This window comes from Protopterus annectens, chromosome 6.part1, assembly GCF_019279795.1.
Source record: "Protopterus annectens isolate FY-2018-M chromosome 6.part1, PAN1.0, whole genome shotgun sequence".
NCBI classification, from domain to species: Eukaryota; Metazoa; Chordata; order Ceratodontiformes; family Protopteridae; genus Protopterus; species Protopterus annectens.
This window is the reverse complement of record NC_056738.1, coordinates 560,588,710-560,606,420: the sequence shown is the minus strand read 5'-3', so window position 1 is coordinate 560,606,420 and position 17,711 is coordinate 560,588,710. Positions and strand designations below refer to the sequence as shown.

General features: G+C 35.4%; 1 protein-coding gene across 1 annotated transcript in view; it reads left to right on the top strand.

Annotated features, from left to right (window-relative positions):
• LOC122805674 (neurexin-2-like) overlaps nucleotides 1–17,711 on the top strand; it is a 2,559,176-nt gene that overhangs the window by 1,724,162 nt on the left and 817,303 nt on the right. Inside the window, exon 4 of the mRNA XM_044076003.1 lies at nucleotides 13,693–13,710. Coding sequence (XP_043931938.1) covers nucleotides 13,693–13,710 — 18 coding nt within the window. The remainder of the gene's footprint in view (nucleotides 1–13,692; nucleotides 13,711–17,711) is intronic.

Genomic DNA, 17,711 nt, shown 5'->3' with positions numbered 1-17,711 from the left:
GCTCCTAATGCTATACTAGCTCCAGCCTCCCAACCATAGCTTTGGGATTCAACCCAAGTGTAATGACTGCAACAGTGAAACACGAAGAACATAGTACAGTTGTGTACACTTACCATAAATGTAGATGTTCGAGTGTATTCACTGTTGCAGTCCAGGTTACCCACCCACCATCCCCCAATTCTTTGCTGGAACTTATCTGCACTTCTCTAATCTATACAACATATGTGGTGCATTTGCTTATAGATGAAGGTATAATATATTTTGGTGCATGCTTGTTTCATTGTCATATTTTTTTAGCCTACCCTTTTGGGAGCACCTGACATCTGGGGCAAGAAAAACTGAAGAAAATGGCGTCGCTTGCATCTTTTATACACCTGTCGCTCTGACGTCAGGGAAGAGGCGACAGCAACCGAAACCAGACCTAGACTTTGGAATTCTGGCCGACTGAGGGTAGCCTTCCAGCAGGATAACCCAAGTGTAATGACTGCAACAGTGAATGCACTCGAACATCTACATTTATGGTAAGTGTACACAACTGTACTTTCTTCACCCCTCTCTTCAGTCCTTCAAACTGACAGCTTGGCTGCTCCACTTCCCAACCTAGCCAGGTCATATAATTTGTCTTCCGCGGTACAACATATTCTGGTCACCTCTCATAAAGTCTCCACCAGAAAACTGTATAACAGCAAATGGAAATGTTTTGTTTATTGGGCCTGTCAACATGATATTGATCCCTATGTCACTCCTATTGATAGCGTTCTGGAGTCTCTGACTATGCTTTTCATGAAGGTGCAGCAGCAGCCACTGAGTTCAGTTGGCTGCAATATCCAATTTTCACCTGGGATTTGAAGGGTCTAATCTTATTTCGCACAGATTATGTAAAGTCTTTCTGAAAGGGACTCATCACCTTAGACCACCTGTCAGACAACCAGTTGTCCCCTGGAATTTAAATTTAATACCATCTCAGCTTATGCTTCAACACTTTGAACCTGCATCTTCTTGTCCCTTGAAGTTAATTTCTTGGAAAACAATATTCTTGGTGGCTATTACCTCAGCTCGTAGAGTTTCGGAACACAAGCTCTTTCTATCAGGCCTCCGTACCTGGTTTTTCATCCTGACAGAGTGTCTCTCTCAGGACAAATCCCACCTTTCTTCCTAAGGTCTGCTTCAAAGTCAATTTGAACCAGTCTATTGAACTGCTCACCTTTTTCAGACACCATTTGAATAAATTAGAATATATGTTACATAAACTTGATGTTCACAGACAACTGCGGTTTTATTTGGACAGAACAAAGAAGTTTAGGAAATCGGAACAACTCTTTGTTTCTCATGTGAACAATAAAAAGGGGCTGCCTGTGGCTAAAGTTACATTGTCTAAGTGGTTATCTGATTGTATAAAATATATATATTCATCAACCAGCCAACCTTTAGAGCATAGTGTGAAAGCACATTCCACCAGGGCTTTGTCTACATCTCTGGCTCATGCAGCCCGTTTGCCTTTGGATACTATTTGTGCAGCTGCTTCTTGGTCCAAACCTCATACTTTTATCACTCATTACAAAATGGATAGTGCCTCCAGGGACAGGGCTTCCTTTGGTTCCACTGTTCTCAGGAATGTACTCCCGTGAGCCACCCAGGATTAGGGTGCTTGGGACGCTACCCAGGTGTAAGAACAAATGGCGAGATTGAACAACTTCACATAAAGAAGTTATGTTCTTACCATAACATTCCATGTGAGTTGTTCATCTCACCTTTGTTCTTACACTCCCTCCCATCTTCCTCCTCCAGGTTCTTGATGAATGGGTATGACTGGTGGTCTGGTTAGTCTAACTAGTTTCCTTTACTCCAGTCAGAGTATTTCTTGGCAAAATTGTAAATATATATATACATGTGTATATGTTTGGCATATTAGTATGTTTAGTGATATTTTTTCTTGCTGGGTTCAGCAAACTAGATCTGAGGTTAGTCAGAGAGCAACATGGGATAGGGACAGTGCCTCGAGCTACTTAGAAATTATGAGCTTGGAAAGCGGCCATCTTGGAGCCGATAGATCAGCTCTGTACCCACGTGTAAGAACACAGGCAAGATGAACAACTCACATGGAACGGTATGATAAGAACATAACTACTTTTTTTAATGACTGTCCCAGATGATGTTAGATAACCTCCTGTCTCAAAATTGTGAACTACTCCATAAGCATAATATGAATCTATGAAAATTGTCACTGTTTTGTTCATGCTTTAGTAATAGTTACAAGTTTAGCTATATGAGCAAACACATTTTTATTTAATTATCCCATCAGAAAAATTCTGTCTTGGGTACATACAGAAAATGTTGCTACTAAAGTGCCATTTTTTAACACAGGATCTGTCATCAAAAAGAAGTAACTGACGGTTGGGTAAATTATTTTTTTTATCAAATATAGGAGGAAGCACACAATTATGTACAAAAATACAATCATGAGGTTTTCCTTTGTCTTTGACAGTCATGCAGCAGACAAAATACTGCATTTTAATCTTTAGTAACGATGCTTTCACAGAATGTGGAACTTCCATGCAAGTCTTGTGCACAAGAGTAATCATTTTTACCAAGCATGCTGTCATGGCTAACTCCCTAAAGCAGTGTGGGGGGGGGGGGGCTGCTGTTAGAGGATTAAGATATGTACTAAAATAAGCAATAGGTCCAATGCTATAATTTTTACATAGAGCTAATAATCCTAGCACCACTTTACTCTTTTCACAACAAAATAGGACATTTTTTTTAATAGTCTGGTAATTTTTATAGTGGTTTTACTACCTTTGCATAATTAGAAATTAATTGTTGACATTAACTTTTTACCCCAAAAAGCACAGCACTGTTTTAATGTCATAGGGCATGGTACTGTTTGTATTGTAATAATGCCTGAGGGTAAAATTTGTCTAGATCCTTTTGAAATAATTTGATCAGTATACTGAACCCGTGGTTTTCATAGTTGCAATTTTTCTTTACTAAACTTGAATCCTAATTTTGCTATTTTTGTTAAGAGAGAAAAAGAGTAGGTGATTTTGCATATCATTGTGGCAATCCTGCTCATGTATATTGCTGTCCTCTATATGTGAATGCAAACAGGTACTGACTATCTGGGTGTACATGAATAGAGAAAAAGACAAAGAAATATCTATTACTGAGAAAGTAGTAGCTGTTGGTGGGATAAAATATAATATTGTGGCAAGATTAGGGACAACAGGAGAAATCAGTAGTACTGCATTAATTGCTTGTGTGTCTTATACAAATCTATATGTGCTCTGTACTGGTTGCTTAACTGGTAATACAGGCACATTGCATGAGCTGTAAGTTGGAGCAATTATTTTTTGTTGCAGTAATGCAGAGATGACAGGCTCCATTCCTTTTTCCTGTCTGAGTTGATAAAGGGTGCTAGACTACCATATGTAAGTGCCCATAAGGTTTTAAAACCACTTTTCCAGGTTTATTTATTGACATTTGTTTACTGGTGAAGTCTGACTAGGTCAAATGTACCCATTTTCAGCAGAGACCTAGGAAGAAAAGCTCTGCTATCAAATTTTATACAAGGCAATATATTAATTAGAGTATTTAGTAAGGCACTACATTAATTGTAAAAATTACAGTTTACGGTATAATGGGAGTTTCTGCTTATAGTACACAAACAAAGAAAGGAGTAAATTACATAGATACATTATAACATGGAGGATTTATAATGTAACAGTTTGCTTTGCTTATAGTTTAATTTGGAGAGTAAGTATAAGTTAGAGGCATTTTGCAGAAATAATATTAGTTAATAGTACAGAAGAAAGTAAATAGATGAGATGACAGAGATTAGATATAAGATGAGTAGAAGGGGGGAAAAATGAGAGACTAGAGAAAGTAGAGAAAACCAGGCTTAAGTAACTTAGGAACACTTATAAGAATGCTAGAAGCAATAGGATAAGTTGTGTTAGCTACTACTTTCATTTGAGATTTAATAGAGGCATATCCAGAATTCAATAAGAAATTCTTTGTGTTTGTTTAAAGGCCAAAAGGTTTGCTGTGCATCTAATTTTTAAAGGAAGGGTATTCTATAATTTGGCCACTGAGAGGAACAGCGACCTTATTGTGTTGTTTTATTGGCTTTGTAGTCTGAGAGTACTAGCTTATCTCCTGATCTTGGGGACCTTTTGGGTATACAGATGTGGAGTATAGAATTGAGGGTCAGCAAGCTGATTATTTATGTATTATTTTATGCATAGTTATACCTTGTAAATATCTAAAGTGGTGTGATAGTTCTAGACAGCTGAGCAACTAATGGGCAGAACAGCAATTAGTATATTTGATTTTGGTGAGATGTTGACATTTGAGAGAATATGCACACTCATAAAATGAGTGAGGGTAACAGATAGGCAGTGGCTAGACTAATTTTTGTAGATGTGTGTAGGAAATGTTTATGCCTACAGCATCTCTAGCTTCTGAATTTGTTTTATGTTGTTTTGAATATACAGGCTAAATATAAGATTGCCTTTATTGTTACACCTAAGAGTTTGGTTTGGAGAACTACTTCAATTGTGTCATTATTCCAAGAAAGGATATTGAATTTATATTTTTGTAGATTAAATGTATTGGGCATAAAATGGAGAAGGTTAATTTTTGGGGGTTGAGTAATAGTTGGGAATTGCTAAGCCAAGATTCAATAGATGAGAAGGATTCCTGAGTTATATTTTGAAAGTGTGACAGACCATTAGCAGAGCAGATTATAGCAGAGTCATATGCACTAAATTATGGAGCCATGACAAGATGAAGATTAGGGATGAAAATATTAAAATGTTGGGGACCCAGAATGGATCCCTGGGGTACACCAGTATTATTGGGTAAGTAGGGTGAGAGAGAGCCTTGCTATTTTCCAGATTATTATCCAGTGGATAGGTAGCTGGAAACCATTGAATACAGGAGGAAGAAAGACATATGCTAAAAAGCATATTTAGTAGTTCAGAGGGTGAAACAGTAATAAATGCCTTTGATAAGTCTAGAAACACTGCTTAGATGAGTTTGCCAGACTCTCTTGCATTATTGATCGTTTCTGTGAAGGAAAGTCAGGCAGTCATGCAGTGAGCTGGTGAAAACCATGTTGAGTTGGTATGAGGTTTTGGTTTTGTGCAACATAAGTAATTGCTTATGGACACATATTTTTCTAATAATTACGAGAGAGGGAAAGGATGGCAATAAGGTGGTAGTTAGCTACTTCCTTGGAGTTGTCTCCTTTATGAAGAGATTATAAAATAATTTTTCCTTAGTGTTGGAACATAGGGACATAGGATTCTGTAATGGATCTGTTGTTAACAATGCTGATAGGATATACTATGTCTTCTGCAGGAAGCTTAAGATATTCTGAGGGAAGATTGTCAGCTCTAGTAGAGCACAGTTTCATTTTTTGTAGAAGTTTTTTTATAAGGATGGTGGGCATGGATTGAAATGTATAGGCTGGGCAGTTTGTGGATGGGTGAACTTGGTTATGGGAGAAGATGGATATGTTAGATTATTTTGGGGGTTTAAAAAGGAGGAGGAGGTTGACCGACTGTTAAATAGGTTGACTATATTTTTGATAAAATAAGTATTAAATGTAGTTGCAGTTTGAAGTGGAGATATGTCAAGGCAATGTGTGAGAACTTTTTTGATCATAGATTAAGTAATAAATTAATTGATGACCAGAATATTTTGGGGTTATTTTCATGACTATTTTGTAGTTGAGTAAAGAAATGTTTTTGTCTTTAAGTAGTTGTTTTTAGCCTTGATTGTGAAGATGCCTGAAGTTTTGCAGCTGATGATTGGTTTTGCTCTTTAGACAATTTTTCTGTGCTTTGTCATGATCACCAGTTAGTTGTTAGTTGTTGCTGGGATAAATTTGCTTATCTTCTGCCTGGTGTGCAGTGAGTAATAATTTTCCACACTCTGCTGTTTCCATTTTATAATATTTTGCCCTTCCGACACAGTTTTTTTCATGATCAACTCTTTCTGATGGCATGACTGCATCTTTACAGGTCTAATGCAGGTCTTTGGCTGCTTTCTCATAACCATATTTGGAGCATACATGCAATGTGCCCTTTCAATTAACAAATCCTCCAGGAAGTACCAGTTCAGTTACTTATTTGTGTTTTCTTAAACGTAATACAGTTTGTTTTTTCCAATTTCACTGGTACAGCAGAAAATCTTATGTTTTTTCTGTGTTCTCTGTCCTCTAACTCTGCCAGTTTTTTTTTTAAACCAATTCTTCTTCAGCAGTCTCATACTCAGTCAGCCTTTTCATCATTTTGATCTCTGTGTCTTGCAGTTTTATTAGTTCATTTGAATAGCTGCTTAAATTCCACTATACCACTTCAATGTCTCATTTATTTTGATCAACTCTAAGCACATTTAACTTATTTCTTCCCCTAAATTACTGAAAGCCATCTCTTGTACCAGAGCTGGAGCTTGAACTTTTTGCTGAATAGCTGCAGGATTCTTCCCAGTCTGTGTTTTCTTCTCACCTATTCTAATTGATTTTCTTTCAGGGTCTCTCTTTTTTGCTGTTATCCAAGAGGTGTACTTACTAGCCAGTAATTAAATTTTACTAAAATAGGTAGAATTATTTGCCTTTGCTTATCAATTTCTTTTTTTTCATTGGGGAAGCTGAAATTAAGCTGTTGAAAAGTTGTGCAGCTATCTTGGAAAGCCCTAGCATTATGATTGTCCAAAATCCTGCAATTGCAATGTTAAGGCTGCTCAATGTGGTTTGAAGGAAGCAAGTATTTGCCATCCCAGTTGGAGAATAAAATATTTTTATGACTATGGGCTCAGTTTAGACTCATTTGTGGATTATCAGTCCTTTTTGGAAAGTAATAGTGCATAAACTTGAAACATCATTCTTATCTCCCTAGTAGAAAAGCATATCAAAGAAGTAATGGAAGGTTGTTGCAGCCTTTTTTCATTCAGGAAAATGTATCTGATTATTGAAGTGAAAAGAATTTTAAATTCAAACAATTTACACATGCATTACTTGCAGCAAAATTATGAATAAATACTGACTTTTTTATTTTGTTCTATGATGTTATTTTTTTTCCACATACCAGAAATATCCAGCATACAGGCACATTATGTCCATTTTGATGTCTCACGAGTGGTGTCTCAATCAAAACAGTGGCTGAGAAGGTTTTCCATTGCTGGGATCAACCTTGCTGCAACCTCTTTGCATCTCCCCACAACAACAAGTGAAGAAGGTTTTTTGCCTTAATCCCCCCTTCAGGGGGAGTCATCAATGCTCTAGTCCATGCTTGGCCCTTTGATCTCCTTTATGCCTTTCCCTGATTACCTCTGATTCCAAAGTTGTTACAGAAAGCACTTTGGTTAAAGAGCTCTGTTATCTAATTTTCACTTTTTGGCCTCACCAAGTGTGATTCCCCTCCCTTTGGTGTCATCTTCAGTATCCTCTAGGGATACTAGACTCAAGTTTTGATCTTCTGCCACTCCCTTCCAGGATGATGCATCCTAATATTCCAGGACTGAAAATAACAGCATGGTTTCTCCAATTCCCTTGATAGCTAGACAGGTCAGGCTTTCCTCTGCAGTATGTCAAATATTGTTATATTCCCAGAAAGCTTCTACAAGGAAGATGTACAGGAGTGAATGTGAAAAGATTTTCAGTTTGGGCTCTTCAGAAGGAAATTGACCCCTTCACTGCAACTATATCTTCAGTTCCAGAGTTTTTAGCGTCTATATTTCAAGAAGGGGCTAGTATCTCCACAATTAAAGTGCAGTTAGACACTATGTATAAGTTTCACTTGGGAGTAAATGCATTATGTTTAGCTTCTTACAGTTTGTGTAAGGCCTTTCTAAAAGACACCTTCTTACTTAGACTTCCAGTGAAAGACCTGTCACCTCTTCAGGATTTAACAGTTGGATTCCAGGGGTTGACCCAAGGCCCATTTAAACCCTCTGCTAAGTCTGACTTGAAGTTTTTGTCTTGGAAAACATTGTTCCTAGTATCTACTCGAGACTCTATCTTCCAAATCTCCTTACATTGTTTTTACAAGGACAGGGTTACCATAAGAACCATCCCATCCTTTTTACCTAAGGTAGAGTCTGAACACAGTATCAATCAAACAATTCATCTGCCTGTTTTTTCCCAAAATTTTTCAAAGAAGAGAATATGCTATATCTTTAATGTGCATGGACAACTCCATTTTTATCCACACAGGACAAAATATTTCAAGAATTTAGAATAGCTGTTTGTTTCTTTCTCACCAAATAGACTGGGATCACCAGTTTCTAAATTTATCCTGGCCAAATGGATTACTGACTGCATTTCTTTTGTTTATACTCAACAAGGTCTCTCTTTCTCATTGCCTCCTAAATCACATTCTACTAGATCCATGGCCACTTCTGTTGATGACATTTGTGTAGCAGCTTCTTGGTTTAATGTCCATACCTTTATTGCTATTACAAACTAGATTTGATCTCCAGAAGTAGAGCTGCATTTGGCTCAGCAGTTCTCTGAAATATGCATCATTGATGGCCACCCAATATTCACATAACAGGGGACTCTGTCGCACAAGTTGAAGAAGAATGAAAAGGACAACATCAGATATTGAAGATATGTACTCACCATAACTATGCATCTTTGTTTTCCATTTTAATTCTTCCAGATCTCTTCATCTTCCTTCCCCTTCCTTATTCTTCTGGAGTGATCTTGTTGATATTATGGATCCTCTGTTCCAGACTGGAGTCCCAGCTTTGCTGTTCTTTCCTTTTCCTGCTCTATCTGAGGTAGTATTAGCTCTCTAAGGCATTATGGGTAGAGTAAGGAGCTGGAGAGTTGGATTTGAAGTCTCGTGCATGTCAGATCTGGTACCCAGACATTGAGGAAGAATGAAAATGGATAACACAGATGCATAGTTATGGTGAGTACATAACTTTAATTTTATAACAGCTAAGGATATAAAATTAATTATGAGAAATCTGGAAGACTGATATTATTTACAAAAGCATCCTCATTGGATTCATATTCCTGGTTAAGCTCCTTGTGTACATACTTTTACATTTTTGGGCAAAAAATATCCTAAAGGATGACTGAGGCAACATTTATGAATTATTTTGAGAAAATATCAACCAGATTTGATTCTGTAAAGGCAATATCAGTTTCCATGACAGGAAAATTAATATCATTAGGTTCATAGGTGTTTACTAGGCTAATGACCACAAGAGCCTTTTTAAGACTAGCATTGCATCCCAAATCTCTGACAATGTCTGATACCCTTGATAAGTGCAAGCAGGGGCCTGGGAAATGAACTGTTTCCCAGCTGCCTGTGTCCATTAGAGAAATAGGTGCCAAACCAAGGATGAATGTCCTTTTCCCCATTCAATTGTCCAAGTTACACTTGAATTGGGTTGGGGGAACTCTGCTTCCAATTATTTTATTTCCATTACAATATCTATTAAAACTACATGAACCAGTATGACACAATAAAATGAAGAGAACATTTTCCAAGTACTTATGAAGAGGAGGTTCACCTCATTATATCTTGGAGTGTAGTTTATGTCCCAATTGATCAAGGTGGTATAGTAATGCTGTATATGCCCAAATACATTGCTTCTTGAGCAGTTGTTAACTTACTTTCATGATATAGAAAATGAAGTATGTTTACAATATTAGTAATTGTTTAATAAATATAACAGTTATCTTTATGGTCTTTAAACAATTATTCAGAATGTATACTTTTCTTTCTTTTTTATAAACCTTATATGAGTAATATTTTTTTTCTGTGATACAAAAATTTAAATTCCTATGGGTGGAGAAGAAAATTAATGATTTTCCCCTTTTCAGTTTTTTTTTTTTGAGAATATTGTCTCGTACTTGTGATTACACAATGCAGATTATAAAAACATCTGAATTAATTGGGAATTTATGTTGCACATGATATTTGGTATTTAATGAGAAGATTGAATATAAAGTAATTCTAAGAAGATATAGTTATCTACCATACAGAACTATTACAAGTTTTGAACCAAACAATACTTTTCCATGCAAAGTTAAATGGGAAAAGTCTAAAGATATTTTTTGTTGTTTGAAGTTTGAAAATACAATATTAAAATACATCTAAGTATTACAATTCTGTTCGAAATGAGTCTATAGAATATAATATAGTATATGGAATTCTTTATTCACCACATAAAATGACTCATGAATTTATCTTTAAGTTCTAAATTCTGGCATTGTAATTTTGATGTAGCTAATCTAGAAAATTGCTGGTGGCATTGGCCACCAATGCAAGAATTTTGAAAACTTACATAAAAATGGATACAAATATTTATTGGGATTAATGCACCATTGAAAACTGAATATTACATGTTGGACTCGCTAGGTTGTTTTCGTAGATATAAACAGAATGGAATTATTTTTCCAAATATGGTTATTAAAAGACATCTATCCAACCACTGAAATTCCCTGACTATCAGTTGCATGAAGCTCAAGTCACAAAGGAACACATTTCTGATCACTGTTTTCTGCAAGAAATCACTGCTGATGTTATTTATAACTGCAAGCCAGCAATGACTACCTTCTTTTGGGAGACTTCGCCCTTCAGTTTTACAGCTCAGGCAGATATCTATATAACCTTCATATATGCCATGGCTTCCAGCTGCCTCAGTTTCCTGAAACTGCACTGTTTTCGCAGTGTAAAATTCTGTGTTAAAATGTACTGAAAACAAACTGTTGCAGCCTGAAAAGTCATTTTAAAGGACAGAAAATGTATTAGAAAAATCTGAAGCCTTAATTTCTGAACTTGATTTATTATACCTATTTTTTTTCTTATTGCCCAGTTTTATAAAATAATGCCTGCCTGTCAGGCTCATCTTATATGCGGCACTTATAAAGTGAGCTGTTATTTTACATTAGAATATACTAATGGCCTGTGCTTACTAAAAGAGAAAAATGAAAATACATCTCTGACTTTGAGAAAATGTTTAATTCAGAGCATGTCCTTTTTTTAAGGACACATGGAAAATAATCACCTACACAGTCCTGACCAGTGTAACCAATCTTCCAGGACATATCCTTGCCATTGGCTATCAAATAATGACATGTTTTGAAAAGAAGTATGCAGCATATACTCAAAGCTAAATACAGACCATTGTTTGATGCATAGTTATATCCATTTTGAGTAACCAACACAAAGATAACATTTATTGTTTTGCTGCTGTAGCCTTTATACTTAGATTAGGTCAGTGATTCTTTCTGCTGCATCCTAGTTTTCAACTGGAAAAGAAAGTTAATTTATGAACATAAAGCAATTTTGAAATTACATAACAATGAAATTATTATTAAAACATTGTAAGCGTGGTTCAGAGTCTGACATTCTCAAAACTTACTTTAAAAATAGTAGTCTTGGTTATGTTGAACCCGCGGTAGTGGTGCTGCGATAGCGTTGTCGCCTCACAGTAAGATGCTGTCCGGTTCGATTCTCAGCTAGAGCGTCTTCTGCGTGGAGACATGCGTGAATGGACGTACCTTCGTTGAAGGTTGTGCATCAGTGCTGGTAACTCAGCATGTAAAAATCAACTACCAATCACTAGCGAACCGGAGTTCTGCTGTGGTGACCCCTAACCGGGAAAAGCCGAAAGACACAACAAAAAGTCTTGGTTATGTTGGAAAACCAGATGTTTCCTTTCAGAAACTTTGTGCATCCTCAGTGTTACATTTGTGGAATTAGTTGAGGAGTGGGAAGTAAACCCTGCATGAGTGTTGCAGAAGGTGTTTTATTATCAGACTTAAACTAGCCATTTTCAGTATTTTTACATTGGATTCTTGTTGGTCGGTTATTTATCGTACAAACAATATTGACCTAGTATAATGACATTTAATGCAGTGTATATTATATATCTTTAAAATGCACCTTTATATGGTGCCACTTTTCATTTCTCCTTCTGCCATATATTGCATACACACATCTTACACAGTATTTAAAGGTGATGGATAAATGATTCATATACAAAGATGGAAACAAAGACGTGTAAACCAAACAATAACATATCTTTTTATTGTGATGAAATTGGGCAGTCAGAAGTTAGAATATAGCATATTTGTATTGTCCAGTAGCCTCTGCATAACTGGTACAGCTTTCTAAGCAAAGCAATTCTGATTTTTTTTTTCAGCAAAGCTGTTCCTTCCTGATACAGTAATATTGGTTTATGGAATCATCTACTATTCTTAGATGAAATTGTTAATGAAACAGCTTTCCAATTTCAGAACTACGGTAATTTTAAAAAAAAGTGCGTGGTAATGCTACTGTTCAGTCAACTTATTCTCATTTCTGAGTAAACTGCAGTCTTGGTAAATTTCTTTCATTAGTGGACGATAACGGACACAAATTCCAGTATTAACTGTTAAATTAAGCCAGCACATTTATAATTTGAAATAGTCACTCCACTTACTTTCATTTGTGAGCTAATGAGTAACAGTTTAACTGTTAAAATCTGTTACAGGTGACAGATTTTAATTTTTTTATTGGGATACTTTCCCTATATTTTCTTAGTTTTAAATAATATAAAGAAAGTTTTACATTTTGAGTATGTGTGTTTGCATGCACACACGTGCACATACACCCTCTCTTCCTCTCTCTCTCTAGCAGTTAACACAACACATCAAGACCATAGCTGATTGATGTGTCCTATAGTATAATATGTATGATATCATTATGTCAGCTATAGCGAGCTTTTAGTGGATTCCCTTTAGTCATGGTTATATGACTGTGGGAGTTAGTATTTATAAGTAAGGGGTGGGGGGCCAAAGCCCTCTTGTTGAGGAGGTAAATGAGCAGGATTCCACACATAAAACATCTTGTTTGTTTTTATGTATAACTATATGTTTGTTTGAAAGGCTGTAGACTGAGTTTGTGCATGAGTTACAATGTTTGAATGAATCACTATTATGTGAATTTGTTAGCATATGTTTGCAATTCGCAAATGTTTTTCTGTTGGTCCCCCTTGGGAAATCATATTACTGGCCCAGCCCCCAGTAACCCATGTCCACAAATGTAAGTTTCAGACTTTATATTCTTCAGAAAGCGGATGCTAACAAAAAAATGTTATTCTAACAAATGTCTTAAGTTTGTATTTAAAAACTGTCCCTATTTTTAGGTCTTTGCCTCCCCATTATTTTAGGCTTTGTCCAGATTCCTTGTGCTAAAAGGCTGAGAGGTATGGTCCATTATAGTGTTCTATTGGTTGAGGACTGTTGTTAGTAAGGGTGCTCAACCAAAAAGTGAAATGTATGTTAAATAATAAAATAATTACAAAAAATGTTGAACATTGCCAAAACATATTTTTCTTAGGTGAGAAGATCAAAGGCAAATAATAATAACTGATACTTTGTATTACTCATTATGACAACAAAAATGCAACAAGATCATATAAGCATACCTGAAATGCTGAATTTAACACAATTTTGCAAATGCTTACTGAAATATCGTTAAGAAAGTTTAAGAAACTCTTACTATTAGACTCTTTCTGTTTTAATGATTATTCACTTTTTGTGAACAGTGTCTTTGACATTTCATCATAGCCAAATGTATTTTTTTTTTAATAATGATGTTATTTAAGAACTCATAGATTGTATCAGCTCACTAAAACTTGTTTTTTTTTCCTTGCCTTTCTGCTTCTCTGTATGCTGGCCAGAAGAACATACAATGGAAGGTAAGTCAATTTTGTTATGATACGTATGCTTTGACCATCACTGCTACCTTGTTAAGTAGCAGCTCAAAAGAATCTTCATAGCTGTCCAACTGAGTTGCAGTTGGGTTATCTAGAGGAACTAACTAGAGACATAATGAAAATTTTTAATAGACAGTAGATGAGAATTTAGTTGTTAAACTTTTCACTAAGAAACTGATGGGCCAAAGGATATTCAAGGCTTAGGTTATGCTATCCCTATGGAAAATGTGCCTTTTTTGATACTAGAGCATTTTGTCAGTAAAGTAAATAAGAAATGTATGCCTTGAATATACTTCTTATTGGTACTTTTGATCTGTTCATATATTGATGTGTTTGTACTATTTAAAGCAGACTGCTTTTCATATGAATGTTACCCCAGAAAATATAAACACCAAAGTCCACTCTAAAGTAAGACATACAGATGATAAATGAATTTGCAAACACATCTGCTTAAGAGTATTTAAACATGTGATAATTATTTGCAATAAAAAATGAAATGCCTATAAAGGACTGTTATACAGAAAAGCAGCTGCACTATTTTTCACTTGATACAAGAGATAATGTGTTTTACAAATTAAATAAAAAAAACTAAAAAAGCAATAAAAGAAAAGAAGTAATCTAAATATCTAAATGAATGTATAGCAGGAATCTATGTATTTTTGACATTTTAGATGGTTCATCTCACATGTATAGAAATATATGAAGTATTTCACTCACCTGCATGGTCAAAGGAAATCAAATTGAAAATATACACAAAATGTTAAAATCTACTGTTTAAGATACCCAAGAGGCAAAGTCTTTCTAAGGAAAAAAATTATCATTGCTTTTAGAACTCTGTAATTAAATAGTTCTATTATTTATTGATTGATTGACTAACAGACTCATTGATTGATTGTCATTTGGACAGAACTGATGTTTCACTTTTCAAATATTTTATGCTGCAAAGTTTTTTTCCTTCACCAGAAAGTTTCTTTTCAGTCTTGACACATCACAGCTAACAAGTTAAAATGTCAACATTTTGATATTTCCTGAACTTTGGGCTTTATATAGCTATAACACGCACTAAGAAAACTAGAATATCACCTCTTTTCCATTGGGAAAGTTGGGATTCACAACAAGAGATGGTAAATGAAACTGAAGGAAGAAGATAAAGAGAAAGCAGATATCCCACGTTCAGTTAATAAATATATATGGTTGAATTTTGCAAAAATTCAATTTGATTCTTGAATATTTTATCTAAAACAATCCTTTAGAAACAGTATGCCACTTTTCTAGATAAATCAGTCTTATTTCATGAGGAGCAAATTATGAACTTCTAACTCTAATTTGATTTCTAATGCCAAGTCTCCCAAAAAGGATAATGCTTTCTCCGTGAACAAAATATTATGTAAAATATATATATTCAATACCCCTAATTCAGAATATGAAAACAGGATATCTTGCTCCTTTCAAACTTTTATTGACAGATCATATGCAAAGAATCATAAAAATGAAATAAGTTTTGCTCTATCCCTTGTTCCTAAAAGAAGACTTCAGACACCCAACTCTGAACCATGTAGTTTTATAAAAGAAAAGTAAATATCAGTTACAAAAACATGTATTTAATCTTATGCCTATATATGTGTCATTGTTTAATAGTATCCCATATCTTTCTATATATTGTCCTAGTTAATTGTTTCAGAAGCATGTCATTCCAGTATTTGACTATTTTAGTTCTTTTAGACGTAAGCAGTCTGTTAAGGATCTTTAATACAACAATGACAAACATAAGTATTTATACTTTTTTTAAAATAGGCAAAACTCTTCTTAGTCTTGTATGATAATAAAATAAATGAGTCTAGTATTCTTTGGATCTTATTATTTGTATGGCATGTCTTGCTGTCCTCTTGATACAATAATTGCTGTTCCAGTAATTCTGCAAATAGCTGGATTAAAAAGTTTGCTTGATATTCTAGACAGTTGTCAAAAGTGGAGATCATCTCCTCAGGTAGTAACTGCTCAGATTCACTGGGAAAGAAGAATTGTTATTGTTCAATGAATATTTCATTTAAAAGTTAAGTGTTAAGCAGAACACTGAGGCTTTAAAACCAGAGAATCCTTACCCTACAGCACTGGACAGTTGTAAACTATGTCAGGTACCAGGCAACCCTTACTCTGCAAGGTACTGAACTGTGAATGCTCAACTAACCATTACTACCATTAAGAACTGCAGTGCAATCTATTTAATGTTAAGTCATACATAACTATTTTCAAATCAGTTGCAGAAAATGCAATATATCCAGTCCCGCTCAGATGAGTGGATAGGACATGGGTAGCTTACCCCTTTAACATTACGTATAGAAATATACTGACTACACTTCTGTCTCTGTATTTTTCCATTAATTATGTTTGAAAGAGGGCCTAGCACCCCTTAACGTGTGTGTGTGTGTGTGGGGGGGGGGGGGTAATGGAGGAAGCTCTTTACAAAAAAGGCATTAATGAAAGATACAGTTTGTGGGTACACACATAGACTGTCCAGGTGTTCTTAAACTTGAGTTTTGCAGATAATTTATATACCCCCTGATAGATTTTATATTATATCTGCTTTGAATTGAAGAAGTGTTGACACTTGCTTTAAGGATATCCTGCTGAAGTGAACCAGACTATGATAGTCCACCATAACTTTATTAAGTCATTGCTACCAGCTGGTATATGAAAGGTCAGAGTATGGCCTGTGTGCAAGGTTAAGTGGCAATCAGAACAATTGCTGTGATTATGCTGGATAAGAAAATCATAATTCTGCTGCAATCATTTCTGATATGTTCTACACCGATTTCATAGAAAAAGATTGATCAAAATGAGATGTTATGAAAAATATTTTTTCTAATGTGGTTTCAAAGTACGGGTTGCCGACAGGAGGTATAATCCTTGTATTTCAGTACTTCTTTCCTGATGTAACAACTTGTGGAAATGTAGTAACTTTTAAGTTAACTGGTGAATAAAACACATAGCACTTTGTATTTCATTACAGTACTAGAAAATTATTTTTTTTTTTTTTAATTATCACAGTTACATAAAGATCTGTTTCAAAGAAACTCTAAGTTTAGATTAACTATCCTTATGCTTTTGGCTATCTTCACTGCAGACCTGTAAATTATTCTGAATCAGAAAAAATGTACATTTTTTGCAGTTTTAAGGCATTGTAGTGATTTGATGAGTACAGCTTTGTTGTGTCAGGAAAACAATTTTAGAATCAAAATCCTGGCAGGTTTAAATGTTTTTTTATTAATAAAAGTTAAAATTGATTCACATTGTCATGTTCGGAGGGACTTTTATAATTCTACTACCATAGTAGTTATGAAAACGAGGGCAGCCGCGGTTATGCAACGGTTAGTGTTGCCGCCTCACAGAAAGAGGTTCTCCGGTTCAATCCTCGGCTGGGGTACCTTCTGTGCAGAGTCTGCATGTCCTCCCTGTGGTCGTGTGGGTTTCCTCCGGGAGCTCCGGTTTCCTCCCACATCCCAAAGACATGTTTTAGGTGGATTGGACACTTTAAATTGGTCCTAGGTGTGAGTGCGTGCGTGTGCCTTCTGTGTAAGGTTGGGCGCCGGGCTGGCAACTCAACACTGTAAAACTGCACTGCCTATTATGAGCAGACAGGTGATCCACTGTGCCGACCCCTAACCAGGAAAAGCCGAAAGAAGTAGTTATGAAAATGAACACAAAAGTGTTTCTTGGCTCATCTGATAACACTGAAATAAAACACAGCCTTGAAGACCTTGTGAACTAGACTAAGACAGAATGCTCAGTCAGATTATGGGTTCGTTAAAATACATTCAAATTTCTTTTGTTTTATCTGCTTATGAAATCAGAGAAAAGACTAAAGAAATCTCAGACTAATGTAATTGGGTATTCTTTACAACTGTACTAATCATTTCTGTCCAAATAAAAAGTTTAACAGAATTATGACTCTACAGTTTTATATTATTCTTGATTTATGGTGC